The sequence below is a fragment of the Pipistrellus kuhlii genome, unplaced genomic scaffold (genome assembly GCF_014108245.1).
Source record: "Pipistrellus kuhlii isolate mPipKuh1 unplaced genomic scaffold, mPipKuh1.p scaffold_m20_p_3, whole genome shotgun sequence".
Lineage (NCBI taxonomy): Eukaryota > Metazoa > Chordata > Mammalia > Chiroptera > Vespertilionidae > Pipistrellus > Pipistrellus kuhlii.
In genome coordinates, this window is record NW_023425529.1 from 40917332 (window position 1) to 40930347 (window position 13016).

The 13016-nt window shown below is 50.3% G+C and overlaps 1 protein-coding gene across 2 annotated transcripts in view; it reads right to left on the reverse strand.

Annotated features, from left to right (window-relative positions):
* The window catches only part of VDR (vitamin D receptor), a 37792-nt gene extending 26396 nt beyond the window's left edge, over nucleotides 1–11396 (reverse strand). The window contains exons 1-2 of one of the 2 annotated variants that reach the window (XM_036456978.1): nucleotides 11317–11396; nucleotides 8017–8177 (exon numbers count right to left, since the gene is read on the reverse strand). In XM_036456978.1, the coding sequence (XP_036312871.1) occupies nucleotides 8017–8162 (146 nt within the window). In that variant the 5' untranslated portion in view covers nucleotides 8163–8177; nucleotides 11317–11396. Of the gene's footprint in view, nucleotides 1–8016; nucleotides 8178–11315 lie in introns of both variants that reach the window. The other variant, XM_036456979.1, reaches the window with a different exon arrangement.
* Nucleotides 11397–13016: the final 1620 nt, after the last annotated feature.

Consider the following 13016-nt stretch of genomic DNA (forward strand, 5'->3'; position numbering starts at 1 on the left):
CATCAGAAGGAGGTGGCTGTGGGCAGGACACAGGAGGAATGCTGGGACAGGAACAAGCTTGAAGAAGCGTTCCTCACCAGCTAAAAGCAAGACACAGAACAGAGAAAAAAATATACCTGCTCCTCACCCAATTGTATATAACTAATCTGAGCTGGTGACAGTGACAGCTTCTGGGGAGGAGACAGGGGCCTGAGAACTGGGCTGAGAAGGAGACTTACTTTTTCACTAATGTCCTTTTGAATTGTTTGCATCTTAAAAAATAAATAAATAAATAAACCAAAACCCAAAAACAGATGCAGGGGTTTGTTTTTTTTTAAACCAAAAAATCTACCACCCATTATAACTATGTAATAATTTAAAAAGAAGCACAGGTGATTTTTATTTAAGGGGAGAAATGGTATTTTTTCATTGTTTGGCTAAAAAATGCACACTGCCAGGGCAGCTTAGGTCTAAAAACTAACTTTATTTAAATTTTTGGATAAAGCCTCCTCCCAACTTTGAAATGTGCAATGAAGAATACCTACAATTTAGTTTATGTAGCATATGTAACTATTCAATGATTTAAAACATCATGAAAAATATGAACATTTCCTGTGGAAATGCTATAAGAACATATATTTCCATTTATTATCCTGTTTTTAGTGGACACCAGTTGGACGCAGAGCAACGGTGTTTATAAGCTTGAATTTTTAAAGTATCTGATCGCAAGGACTGTGACGCTAAAAATGTTAACTAAGAGATCACTGAAATTTACCTCCCCTCTTGCTGAAGTTCTTTGTAGTGGAAGTTCATTAAAATTTGGTTATTAATGTTCCCCTCCCTCCCAAAAAAATCCTTTCTAATAAAAGAGTAATATGCAAATTGACCATCACTCCAACACACAATATGGCTGCCCCCATGTGGACACAAGATGGCCACCACAAGATGGGCAGTTAGGGATGACCAGGCTGGTGGAGTAGGGCAGTTGGGGGTGACCAGGCCTGCAGGGAAGGGCAATTAGGGGCAACCAGCCTGGCAGCAAAACAGGCATCTATCAGGCTGGCAGGGGAGTGGTTAGGGACAATCAGGCAGGCAGGCAAGTGAGCAGTTGGGAACCAACAGTCCTGGATTGTGAGAGGGATGTCCGACTGGGATCGGGCCTAAGCAGGCAGTTGGACCTCACTCTAGGGGTCCGAAATTAGAGAAGGTGCAGGCTGGGTTGAGGGACAACTGCCTCCCATGCATGAATTTCATGCATTGGATCTCTAGTAAATAAATAAAATAAAAGAAGAAAAGCTTCGGTTAGATTGATCTGTTTGGGTTTAAATCCTGATACACAACCCTGGAGACATTTCTTAATCTCCCCAGCCTCAGTTTTCACATCTGTAAAATGAAAGCAACTATACAAAGAGGGTGTAAGGATGAAGTAAAGGATTCAGGACCAGACACAAAGTACACACTCACTCAAGGGCAGGGAGAGGCAGGGGAAGGGAGAGCTGCCAGAGGCTGCAGAAGGCGGTATTGCACCATCCCTGGGAGAACCTGGGAACTGGGAGCCAACACCAGGGCTCTGCTTGCAGCGGAGGCTCAAACACGCTGCTGCTTTTCATGTTGCTGCTCCTGATGTCTTAGACCCGCAGCCCTTGTGGGAGTTACAGCGACGGTTGTCCAGTTTCCCTGAGCACCAGCCAGTTTCCACGGAGCCTCTGGCTGAAGTAAAGGTCACTTAGAGCCTCCTGGCCCAGCCCTTCCTTTTTCACACCTGATAGTTAACTCCCGTGCAGGCACCTTTTCTCAGAGATCCCCGCGGACACGTCACAGTCACGGGCGTCCCAAGGGCAATGATAGAGGAGAGAAAAAGATCACCTGTTCTCAGAAACTAAGACACTGAAAAAGGAAATACTCATTGTCGCTCACTGAGAGCTTCTCATGCCAGTCCTTCACAAATTATCTCCAAGGCTCTCAACACCCTTCCAGAATAGGGATTATCCCCATTTTCCAGGTAATAAGACAGGGCCCAAGTGACATCACTCGCTTCATGTCACACAGCTAGTAAGTGTGACATAGCTGGGATTAGAGTCAAGTTCTGTTGGATTCCAAAGCCTCTGGGCTTCTTACATAAGATGGTCCTTATCACGAATCTCCCAGAGCTCAGTCGCAGAGAGAGCAGCCATCAAAAACATGCCCCCAAAAGCCCAAGAGCGTGTTTGAAGGACACACAGGCCGTGGGACAGAGGCATAGCCAAGCTGTGCGGCTTGGACGTGTGGGGTAACATCTGGCCGCTCTTTCTGCCGGCCCCACATTACCCTAGCGCACAGTGGACTCATGCCAGTGTGCCCTGAGAGGAGTGCCGAGTTCCTAAAGAAACAAAACACTGGCCAAAAAGAAAGGTAAGGTCTTCCTCACCTCTTTGCCGCGGCCTTCCCTGACAACTCCAGTGATCTTCCCTTTCCAAGCACTCTGGCCTTCTCTGCCCAAGCGTCCAGCATCGCTCTGAGCCCATCCACAGAGAAAGTGCCTGCCCCACCCCTGTTCTCTCCCATTCACCCTCCTGAGAGGCTGTGGCAGGAGGCCAGTGCCAAGCTGACCCGGACAAAGTTCTCCCGGCTGCACCGGCTTCTTGGTGACTCATTCACCAGTGCCCATTGAAGGGCCTGTGCAGCTGCTCCTCTCCTCCTCTCTACTGATTTACCCCATTGACATGGAAGCACTTGGAGTTTTAAGTCATTGGACACCTGCCCCAAGTCTCTGCTTCCCTTCACATCACAATTTCTACACATTTCACCTGGGAAAACTTCCTGAAAGTACGTTTCTTGTGTTCCTGCATCCTCACCATCCTTCCCTTTGCCCTCCTGCACTCTACCAGATCCCGACCTGACAAGGCCCCTGAGAACTTCAGGGCTAGCCATTGAGGAGGCATTTCTTCACATTGCCTTTGTTCACTTGGCCCTTTGCAACATACAGTTTCACGGTGTTCCGATTAAGGAGAGATTATCGGGAAAGATGAAGACAAGATGGAGAGGCAAACAGTGACCTGCTTCCCAGGCTTGCCTTCCAGGACATCCTCTTAAACTTCACCATAACCTTCATTCTCTCTATCAAGGGATCCGTCTGGTTTTCTTCTCTGTCCTTTACACCATTCCCTTTACATGAGAGCCTCAACAGAGCCTTTCCTGACCAGAGATTCATGCACCCCCATAGGTCATCCACTACACAATATACTTTGCAGGACACCCACATATTTTCCCCTCTGGCCCTTACTGTGCTCTGGTTGTTAACAGATAGCCAAGACATATAACCATCGACAAGCCTGCCCATGCACCGGGCATGCCATCTTTCTCTGAGGATGTCCATGTATTCCAGAGGAGCAGGAAGTTGGAGCAACATGAATTAGCTTGTAGGAGGACTGGCTCACAACTGTCTTTAATTCCTGACCATACAGCAATAGAACTGTCCAGGCTTCATAATCACACTTCACTTTGATTGTGACCCTTGGACCTGCTGGGATGACCTACGTGTTCCTAAGTGTAAGAGAGCTGTGGTGTGCTTTACAGGGAAACTACATGGGAGATAAGCTTTGTTCAGACATACGTTCAATGTTAATAGATCAACAATATGTATTAAATAAGGAACCTTTAAACAGAAAACACACAAAAAACAAGGTTATGTGTGGATCTATTGATGAAATATTGTGATGAGAACCTCACAAGAACCTGACCCTGCATTGTTCCCTGGGAGCTTGATTATGAGTTTTGGAGCTACTGGGATGACCACAACAAGCTCCTAGAGCAGTTTAGTTTGCCTGCCTTAGAAGTCAATTAAACACTAATGGTCAAACAGGATTACTGGTCCCCAGGGCTTGAAAAATAGTCAGTGACCCAGCACTAAAATGATGCTCTTTCCTTGAGAACTGCCTTGAAAGGGCTGGGTGAACTCCTGGAGAGGAAGGACGTGGTTGCCTTATCTTTGTGTTCCCAAGCTAGCAGTGCTTGACATAGATGGTACCCACCACTGACACTGGGATCAGGATTTCACAGACCTAGTGATAAGGGATTCTCAAACAACTATCTGAACTAAACTAAAATGGAAGAATACTAAGTAGATTCGAGTGAAACAAAGAAGAAATAGGGGGAGAGGAAAAGAGAAAAGGATAAATTATGTAAATCCAGTCCATCCTTGTTTTGCGAGATAGTTACAGTCTATAAAGTCAACTCTAACACTGAATTAGGGACAACTGAACCACTGCTTCCCGAGGAAATACAGGATCAGTCTATGAGCCTACAATCACAATGTTTTTGCCAACTGATCAATACATAACCTTGTTTTGTGTTTGTTTTCTGTTTGAAGACACCTTATTTAATATACACTGAGTGGCCAGATTGTTATGATCTCTGAAAGCATAATAATCTGGCTACTCAGTGTATATTCTATATAATAAAAGGCTAATATGCAAATTGTCCCCTAGATCAGGAGTTTGACAAGCAGGCAGGCTGGCCAACTGCCCATGTCTCCTCTCTCTGGCCAGGTTAGCTAGACCCCACCCATGCACAAATTCATGCACCGGGCCTCCAATGTGTATATATATATATATATATATATATATATATATATATACACACACACACACACACACACACACATTGAGTGGCCAGAATATTATGCACCGGGCCTCCAATGTGTATATATATATGTATATATATATATATATATATATATATATATATATACACACACACACACACACACACACACACACATTGAGTGGCCAGAATATTATACGTTACAGATAGTAATAATCTGGCCACTCAGTGTATATGCTGTCGGTTTGTTAATATTGAACTCATGTGTGAACAAAGCATATATAACATGTATTTTTGTTGTAAAGCACTTCACAGCTCTTTCGCACTTGGGAATACTTGGCGGCACTTCACAACAGACTTGGGGGCCATCTGAAAGAGTGAAATCACCAGCACAAAGCACAAAGCACACATATGCAAGACACTTGTCATGAAGTAGAATGCAAAAAGGACACTTGTTCAGCACAAGAACTGAACAGAAGGCAGAAGAACATGGCCCTCAGCTGGGAATGTGTGCATTGGAAGAACCAAACTTTTTACCATTCCACACATTCCCACAAATGACCACAGAATTGCTAGTATTGATTTTGAGGTTATAGTAAATTTTAACAGGTGAGCAAATTTGCAAATACAGAATATTTTTTATAATGAGGATCAATTCTGAGTGTGTGTGTGTGTGTGTGTGTGTGTGTGTGTGTGTGTTTATCAAACAAAACTCAAATCAAACCCCAACAGAGATGTTGATGCTTCAGACAGCGCAGACACACTCAGTCATCAAGTCAGGGACAGTAAAGATACAAGCAGACCGAGGATAAGGTAATGAGATAACAGACCCAGAGCCATACATGTCACCACAGATCAACAGTGTGGTTGTGTTGCCTGTGGACACACTTTGCTACCATATCCCACCCTTAGCTTCTCTCTCCAAGATTCCTTAGAGTACATTCCTGGCTCATGGACGAAACCGCTGCCTGCAAGTCCTGGCATTATGAACAGCATGCTGCTTTTGTCTAGTTCAAATTGTTGTTCAAGAATCCCTTGTCACTTTTGTCTGTGAAATCCTAATCCCAGTGTCAGTGGTGGCTACCGTCTTTGTCCATTTTGTCATCTCCCACACTTGGCCCCTGGCATGAGAGAACCCATCCTCCCTCCACCCAGATGGTCACTCAGCCTTCTTTTTTCTTTTTTTAATATTTTATTGATTTTTTTTTTTTTTTTTTTTTTTTTTTTTTTTTTTTTTTTTTACAGAGAGGAGGAGAGAAGGATAGAGAGTTAGAAACATCGAGGAGAGAGAAAGATCGACCAGCTGCCTCCTGCATACCTCCCACTGGGGATGTGCCTACAATCAAGGTGCATGCCCTTGACCGGAATCAAACCTGGGACCCCTCAGTCCACAGGTCGATGCTCTATCCACTGAGCCAAACTGGTCAGGGCGCCTCACCCAGTCTTGTCCCAAGGATTCAGAGCCTGCAGGTGTGTCTGAGGGCAGCAAGCACAGATGCACAGAGATTCGAGCTACTCTAGTGAAGAACTGACCTCCAACATGCCATAATCCAATCAGCAGCCACCTAAGGGTCCTATTTTCCAGAGCTGAACCCAGTAGTAGGTGGCTGGGAAGAAAGGAGACTTGGGGTGGTGTCCATAATTAATCAAACAGCCCCAAGAACTGTCCCAGACCTTTGGTGAGATGTGACGTAAGGCGGTGAGTCTCCATGTTAGTAGCTCCTGCCCAATGTCTGGATCATAGATGCTCATTAAAACTGATGAGGGAATGAATGAGTGAAAGAAAGCACAAAAGGAGGATGGCTGGCTGGAGAAACTCTTGTTTCTTTTATTAGGGAGGGGTTCTACTAAGAACGTCAGTGTTGACCCATAACACTAAAAAATAATATACTTCTCTTGAACTTTATGTTTTTTTCAAAGCACTTTTATATATAATCCGGTTAATCCTCAAATTAACTGTACATAGGAGAGGGATTAGATATTAATGCACCCTGTGGTTTGGTTGAAGTAACTGTAACATAGAAAAGTCAAGAGATTTGAGCAAGAACATACAGTTAACGAATGGCCTGGCCAGCTACACAGCTCACACATTTCTGACTGGTTTCGTGATAGGAAGCAGGCCCTAATGTGTGCCCAGACTCCCCCCTGATCACTCATCCCCAGCTCCTCATGCCCAGACCCTCTCGGGGAAGGCTCCTGGTACCCTCCGCCCGGGCTCTGGAAGGCCCACCCTGAAGGAAGTGCAGGCTTCAGGCCAGAGGAACGAGAGACGTGGCAACAGAGTCAGAGCCAGCGATGCTGCTGGTCTGGTTCCCCAAGCTGGCGAGCAGGCTGCCGGGAAGCCAAGCGGGCATCCCGTGCCAGGCCAAACAGGCAATTAGCACCCACAGAAACCCCGCTGCCCAGCGATTACTCAAGGCAATGAAACTCCAGGCCTGCTGGTTCCCGGGACAGAGGGCAGGTGAGCCTGGAGCCCGTGTTCATAGAGAGCCCGGGAGCCCCTGAGCCAGCGGGGATCCACACAGGTCCCGAGCCCCCGATTCGCTCTGGTCCTCCAAGCCGAGAGCCCTGCAGGTCAGGGAGCCAGGCTGACCTCCGTGTCCTTGTTTTGGACTCGGTTGGCTCTTTCCTCCTTTGGTGGCTGCAGCCCTGCCCTTCCCTTTGCCTACCTCCACTCAAGACTCCTGCGTAGAGCTCCTTTCTGGATACCTTCCTCAGGTTTCTCTCCCTCCAATATATGCCCAGAGCCAGTTCCTCACGACTCCCAGTCCCACAGTTCATCACGTTCCCATATTCCTTTCCTGGCTTTGGATGGGAACCTCCTTCATTCCCTTACCGGCACGTTCCTCATCCAGATCCCTTTGGCAATGCTGCGCTCACAGAGAAGAAGAGGCAGCTGGCAGAGAAGCTGGCGCTGGCCAAACGTTACACCGCTGACACTGCCTGGGCATTCTGAGGCCGGCTTCCCAACCCGGGACAAGCAAGCCGCAGGGGAAGGAAGATATGGGCACAGATCAGCTGTGGAGGTCCGGCCAGGGGTGCGGTTTCCCTCGTCCCAAGAAATAGTTTGATTTGGATGGGAGGGCAAGCTCTGAGGTCAAGGTCTTGGGCTTCTCCCAAGAACGTGCCTGCCTCGTGGATTAGAAAGCTGTTAATGTCAGCTGGGGAGGAAGCTCACTGGGAAGGACAGACACGTGGGTCAATGCAGAGTGCTGTGGGTCAAGGGACCTGCACAGTGACCTCAAGAAGGCATTTTTCTGGGAGGGTCAGAGGGCACAGATGGAGTGAGGAGAAGAGTGGGAGGAGATACCCTTACCAAGACCCTGTGGCTCCCAGTGGCTGTGAGAACTGGCATGTGCCGTGGGCACGGTGAGGAAGGAGACACGGAAAGGCAGGGGTTTTCTTCACGGGAAATCTTGCTTCCTCTCCTCCTTCCTGCCCTCGGGGAGGACTCACCTGAAGAAGCCTTTGCAGCCTTCACAGGTCATAGCGTTGAAGTGAAAGCCCGTGGCCCGGTCTCCGCACACCCCGCAGATCCGAGGCACGTTCCGGTCGAAGTCGCCGGGGTCGGGCAGGGAGGTGCTGGCCGCCATCGCCTCCATCCCTGCGGGAACAGCGACAGGTTGTGGCCAGAGCCAGGGTCAGTGCCGGGGCCAGCGGGCATCCTTGGCACCGCCTGCCCCCATCTCCCGGGAGCTTTGTGGAGCTGGGAAGCTCCCTGAGGCCTGAGCAGGATTCCTTTGGTGCCCTCACTGCGTGACTCTCCACACCCCAGTTTACCCTCCTGGTCACGAGCAGGAGCAGGGCTCCCTCTCCCAAGCAGTAAACCTGTGGGGGGCGCTGTGGTGAAGGTGCTCACAGCCTGGGTGCAAAGGCTGCCTCTGCCACTTGCCAGCTGGGCTACTCTGAGTGAAGTGATTAGCTTCTTTGTGCGTCACTGTCCTCGTCTGAGGAATGGAGTTTTACTCCAAAGGATGAGAGGAAGGACTACATGAATGAACATATGTGCACCACTGGCGTCAGCTCCCCTGGCATCAGCAGCAGGTCAGAGGCTTCTGTGTTGCCCAGTGCCCAGTGCCCCCTTCAGGAGAAAGGGAGAGGACTAATAGCCTTAGACCTCACATGCAGAGAGGACCTCTCATCCCCTCGGTTCCTGAAGGTGAGGGAATAAAGGACTGACACCCAAATCTGGGCCTTTGCCACTCCTGTCCCGGTTCCTCACAGCCATCCGGCCCAGGACCCACAGGCCTCGTGCCCCTGCTGCTCTGTACCAAGGTAATCAAGCATTTTCCCTCTTCTCTCCCTCCCCCACACTGTATAAATTTAGCACATTCTTTTCAACATCCTTCTGAGTAATGTGAGTCATATACAAAGAACCGATTTTGTTTTCAGAGATGGCTTTTATAAAGAAAACATCATCATCTAGAGATGGATTTCAAACTTGAGAAAAGGGGGAAAGAGATAGAAGGAACAAACTATAATAGTTCAGAGAAATCCTTTTCAGGAAGCAGCTGATGTAACTCTCCCATTAGGCACCCTGGGACCTTGGCTCCACCTGCTGCCTCTGATCCTGAACACGGTCAGCCTCAGAGCTGCTTCTGGGGTACCCCGGGCCTCCCTAAAATGGGTTCAGACCCTGCTGCCTCCCATTTTATTTGAGTCCTTGCAAGGGTCATCACAGGTGTAAGTGGCCCCGTGGCCCCACAGTAGGAGGGTCCCTCAGGCCAGAAGAAAAATGAGAGAGAAAGCCAGTTACGAGGGGATAAGTCCCCTCCTCCCTCCCACCCATGTCCTTTCACCCTGAGGTGAGAGCGGTAGATTCTGGGGGCCCTTGGAGGCTCGGAGCTTCTTTTCGATGACCAGGCACATGCTCCCTGGGCCGGGGTTTGACACATCAAAGCCCATGAGAGTTTTATTTCATTTCATCTTCATATCACCCCAATGCGGGAAGTGCTATTATCACTCTCTTTACACATGAGGCCCAGAGAAGCCCAAAGCCTGAGGTATCTCTAGCAACTATGATTACAAAATGCACAAAATGAATACTTAATGTTTTTAAAGTTCCACAAAGAGCTTCAAGCCAAGGGAAAGAAGTGGGACGGATAAGGACATGGGATGTCAGTCCCAAAGGCACAGAGCAGCCCTGGGGTGGTAGGCCCCCTCACTTTCCCCTTCAGCTCCGCTTTTCCTGGGAACTTTAACGTGATAATAGTGACACATTACCTTTCCCTGCTGCAGCTAGACTGACACTTGCTCAACTGTAATGTTTATATATACTGAGGGGGGAGGGAAGAGAGAGAGAGAGAGAGAGAGAGAGAGAGAGAGAGAGAGAGAGAGAGAGAGAAGAGAAGAGAAGAGAAGAGAAGAGAAGAGAAGAGAAGAGAAGAGAAGAGAAGAGAAGAGAAGAGAAGAGAAGAGAAGAGAAGAGAGAGAGAGAGAGAGAGAGAGAGAGAGAGAGAGAGAGAGAGAGCGCGCGCCTGGCTGGTGTGGCTCACTGTGTTGAGTGTGATCCTGTGCACCAAGAAGTTGCAGGTTTTGATTCCTGGTCAGAGCACATGCTCGGGTTGCAGGCTCAGTCCCCAGTAGGGGGGGGATGTTGTGTCCTCACATGGATGTTTTTCTGTTTCCCACTCCCTCTCTCTCTAAAAATCAATAAACAATTAAAAAAAAAGAGAGAGAGAATAAAGCAATGATTAACAGAAACCTTTGAGGGGGTGAAAGGGGCACAGGAAAGGGCATGTGGAGGCATTATGTAGTAGCCACAATCTATTTCTTTGAGTGGTAAGTATATGAGATCTTATTATTAAAATACTGTCATGTTTTATATGCCTATCTGTATATATAAAACATTTCACAAGTTTAAAACAATTTAAAAATGAAAGAAAAAGGGACTGTGGGTCTGTCAAGCGTGTCCATAGAATCCACTTCAAGTTTAGGCTGGCTCCTGGCTACCAGGTCTCACCCCCCCCTAACATTTGGGCAGAGATCCCGGAGGCCCAATCGCACTGCGGGACAACGGGAGAAACTGTCTAGGAGGCCTGGGGCTTAACCCCAGGTCGGCTGAGATGTCGCAACCCCCTGTCACCATGACGTTGCCACAGAGTCTGCATCATCCAAGAGCCCAAACATCTGGTGGAAAAGAGAAGTCAGATGTGGGGGTGGGGAAACGTCAGTCAAACCCGTGTAAGAAATGCTCGGCATCACATGGGCTCATTAGGAGATGTTACCATACAAGAGGGCTGGGGAACGTGACATCAGCAAGACTCCTGGCAGGGGCTCTGGGTGAGGCAGCCAGAGGGCTGGGCCCGGCAGCCAGCGGCTTCCCGAGAAAAGCACCATTTTCTTTTCGGGTGAGCTGTGAGAAAATGCAGCCCTGCATGGAGTATTTTGCTGATGCCAGGAAGCCAGAGTCGGGGACCAGAGTCCAGAGGTGGAAAAGAAGCCTAGGCAGCTATGGCTGGGGGCCTGGCAGTCCCACGAATGGCACACAGGCAGAGACTGGGGGGCAGGAGAGAGAAAGAGGAGCTGCGAGCAGGAGAGGAGATGTCACCAGGCTGGATGGTCCCCGGGGTCCCAGCCTTGGAGGCAGCCGGCCCCTCCCTCTGAGCCCCCACTACTCCTCCGCCAGGTCTCTGGGCCTCAGCTGCGGGCCGCTTCGGATTCTGCTGACACAGGACCAGCCCGCATGTGCGAAGCCCAGCACTCCCCATGGCCCATCCTGCCCCGGGAAGCAGGAAGTCAGGGTGAGCACCCACCTGGAGGAGCAGGGGGCAGGTAAAGCGAGTCCAGGGCTGCCCTTCTGTGAGGTCTTGCAGACACTTCTGACCGAAAGGGCTCTGAAAGGAAAGGAGAGGACACATTTTATTGACAGCTCAGCGCTGGCCTCGCAGCCGGGCCTCTGAGGAGCCCAACAGGCCGCTGACAGAGGCTCTTTCCAGGGACTGAGACCTGACAGAAGCTACTTGTTGAGGGCAGGCTTGCTGTGTCACAGAGGCAGGGGTGAGGGGGCAGGAGCCAGACAGCACGGCCCTCCCTGGGGTGGGCAGAAGCAAGGAGCAGCGAGAGCAGTGGGGGCTGGAGGTTCCTCCCTGGCACAGAGGGTGTCCGGGGGAGGAGGGCTTCCTTATAAGGGGGCACTCCTGCTCCATGGCTCTCACCCAGGCGAGAAGGGTGTTCTGAGAAGTGGAGCCCCGGTGTGGCCTGGAGGACACCCCATGTCAGACACAGGGGAGCTGAGGGGACCTGGGAGCCGGCCCAGGGCCTGGCCGGCGTCAATGACAGGTGTCTGGGATCTCCTGTCTGTGGAGACTGGGTGTAGGCGGCACGGTACTGCAAGGGTTAAATCCAGCTGCGCACTTGCAAACAGGATGTTTTCTGCCACTTTTAGCTCTTCCCCAGACAGTTTCTTAACTCCCCCGGCCTCAGCGAGGGCTGAAGGTGACGCTGCTGCCCAGTCTCTGGGTTTTAGTGGCGTGATGGGTCACCAAGGTGGGGCTGGCAGAATTTCACCCTCCCCACTTCCATCCACACCCAGCCCCGCTTATCTACCCGTAGGCGCCCACACACACAACACACACCCTCCCTTCACTGATGCCAACAGGAGGTGGCTGGGGAGATGAGAGATATGCAGGTGTCTGACCCTGCAGCCTGGTGACAGCCTCCCAGATGGGGAAGGCTCAGACCCCCAGCTTTGGTCTCCCTGCCTCCTAGTGGCCCGATGAGACAGGGAAGGGGCGTCCAACATCTGGGCCCAGGCCTAAGGCCACCAGCCCATGGAGCCCACTTGCCACCCTCTCAGGCACTGCCAGCCCCCATGCAACATCCGGGGAAGACGCCCGTGAATCATGAACTGAGGTAACCTGGGCCAGGCTGGCCCGCTGCCCGGGACCTTGGGTGGGAGGAGGAGGCATACCTGCGGGGACAGACATGTTGTCACTTTCCCCCAAGCTAAGTTCTCCTTTGCTACTTCTGCTTGTAGTGCCCAAGGCCCCAGCTGACCACGCACTTCAGGATTCTACCCTGTGGCCTTGTCCACCCTCCGATGCCCTGCTTGCTCCCACAGGCTGAGGTGAGAGCACGGTGGGAACAGAAAGGACCCCTGCTCTCCTGCCCTCCACCTCTAAGATGCTCAGAAGTCAAACACGAGATCCAGGTAGACACCACTCTTGAGTTTAAAAAATAAAGTGTATGGAGTACCTACTATGTGCCAGCCTGCTAAGCTCAGACACGTATGATCTCACGTCAGCTCATAACATCCTGTGAGGTGAGCAGCAGCCCCTTCTACAGATGGCAGCACCAATGTCTAGGGAACTCTGAGTGACTTGCAGTGGGTTCCATGGCCCAGCAAGTGGGGTGCCAGGGGTCACACGAGGACGGGCTGACTGCCTCCTGCTGGCTCCTCCCATCCCAGTGATAAGCATCAGCACAGACACTATCACCATGCCAGGCCCTGCTCC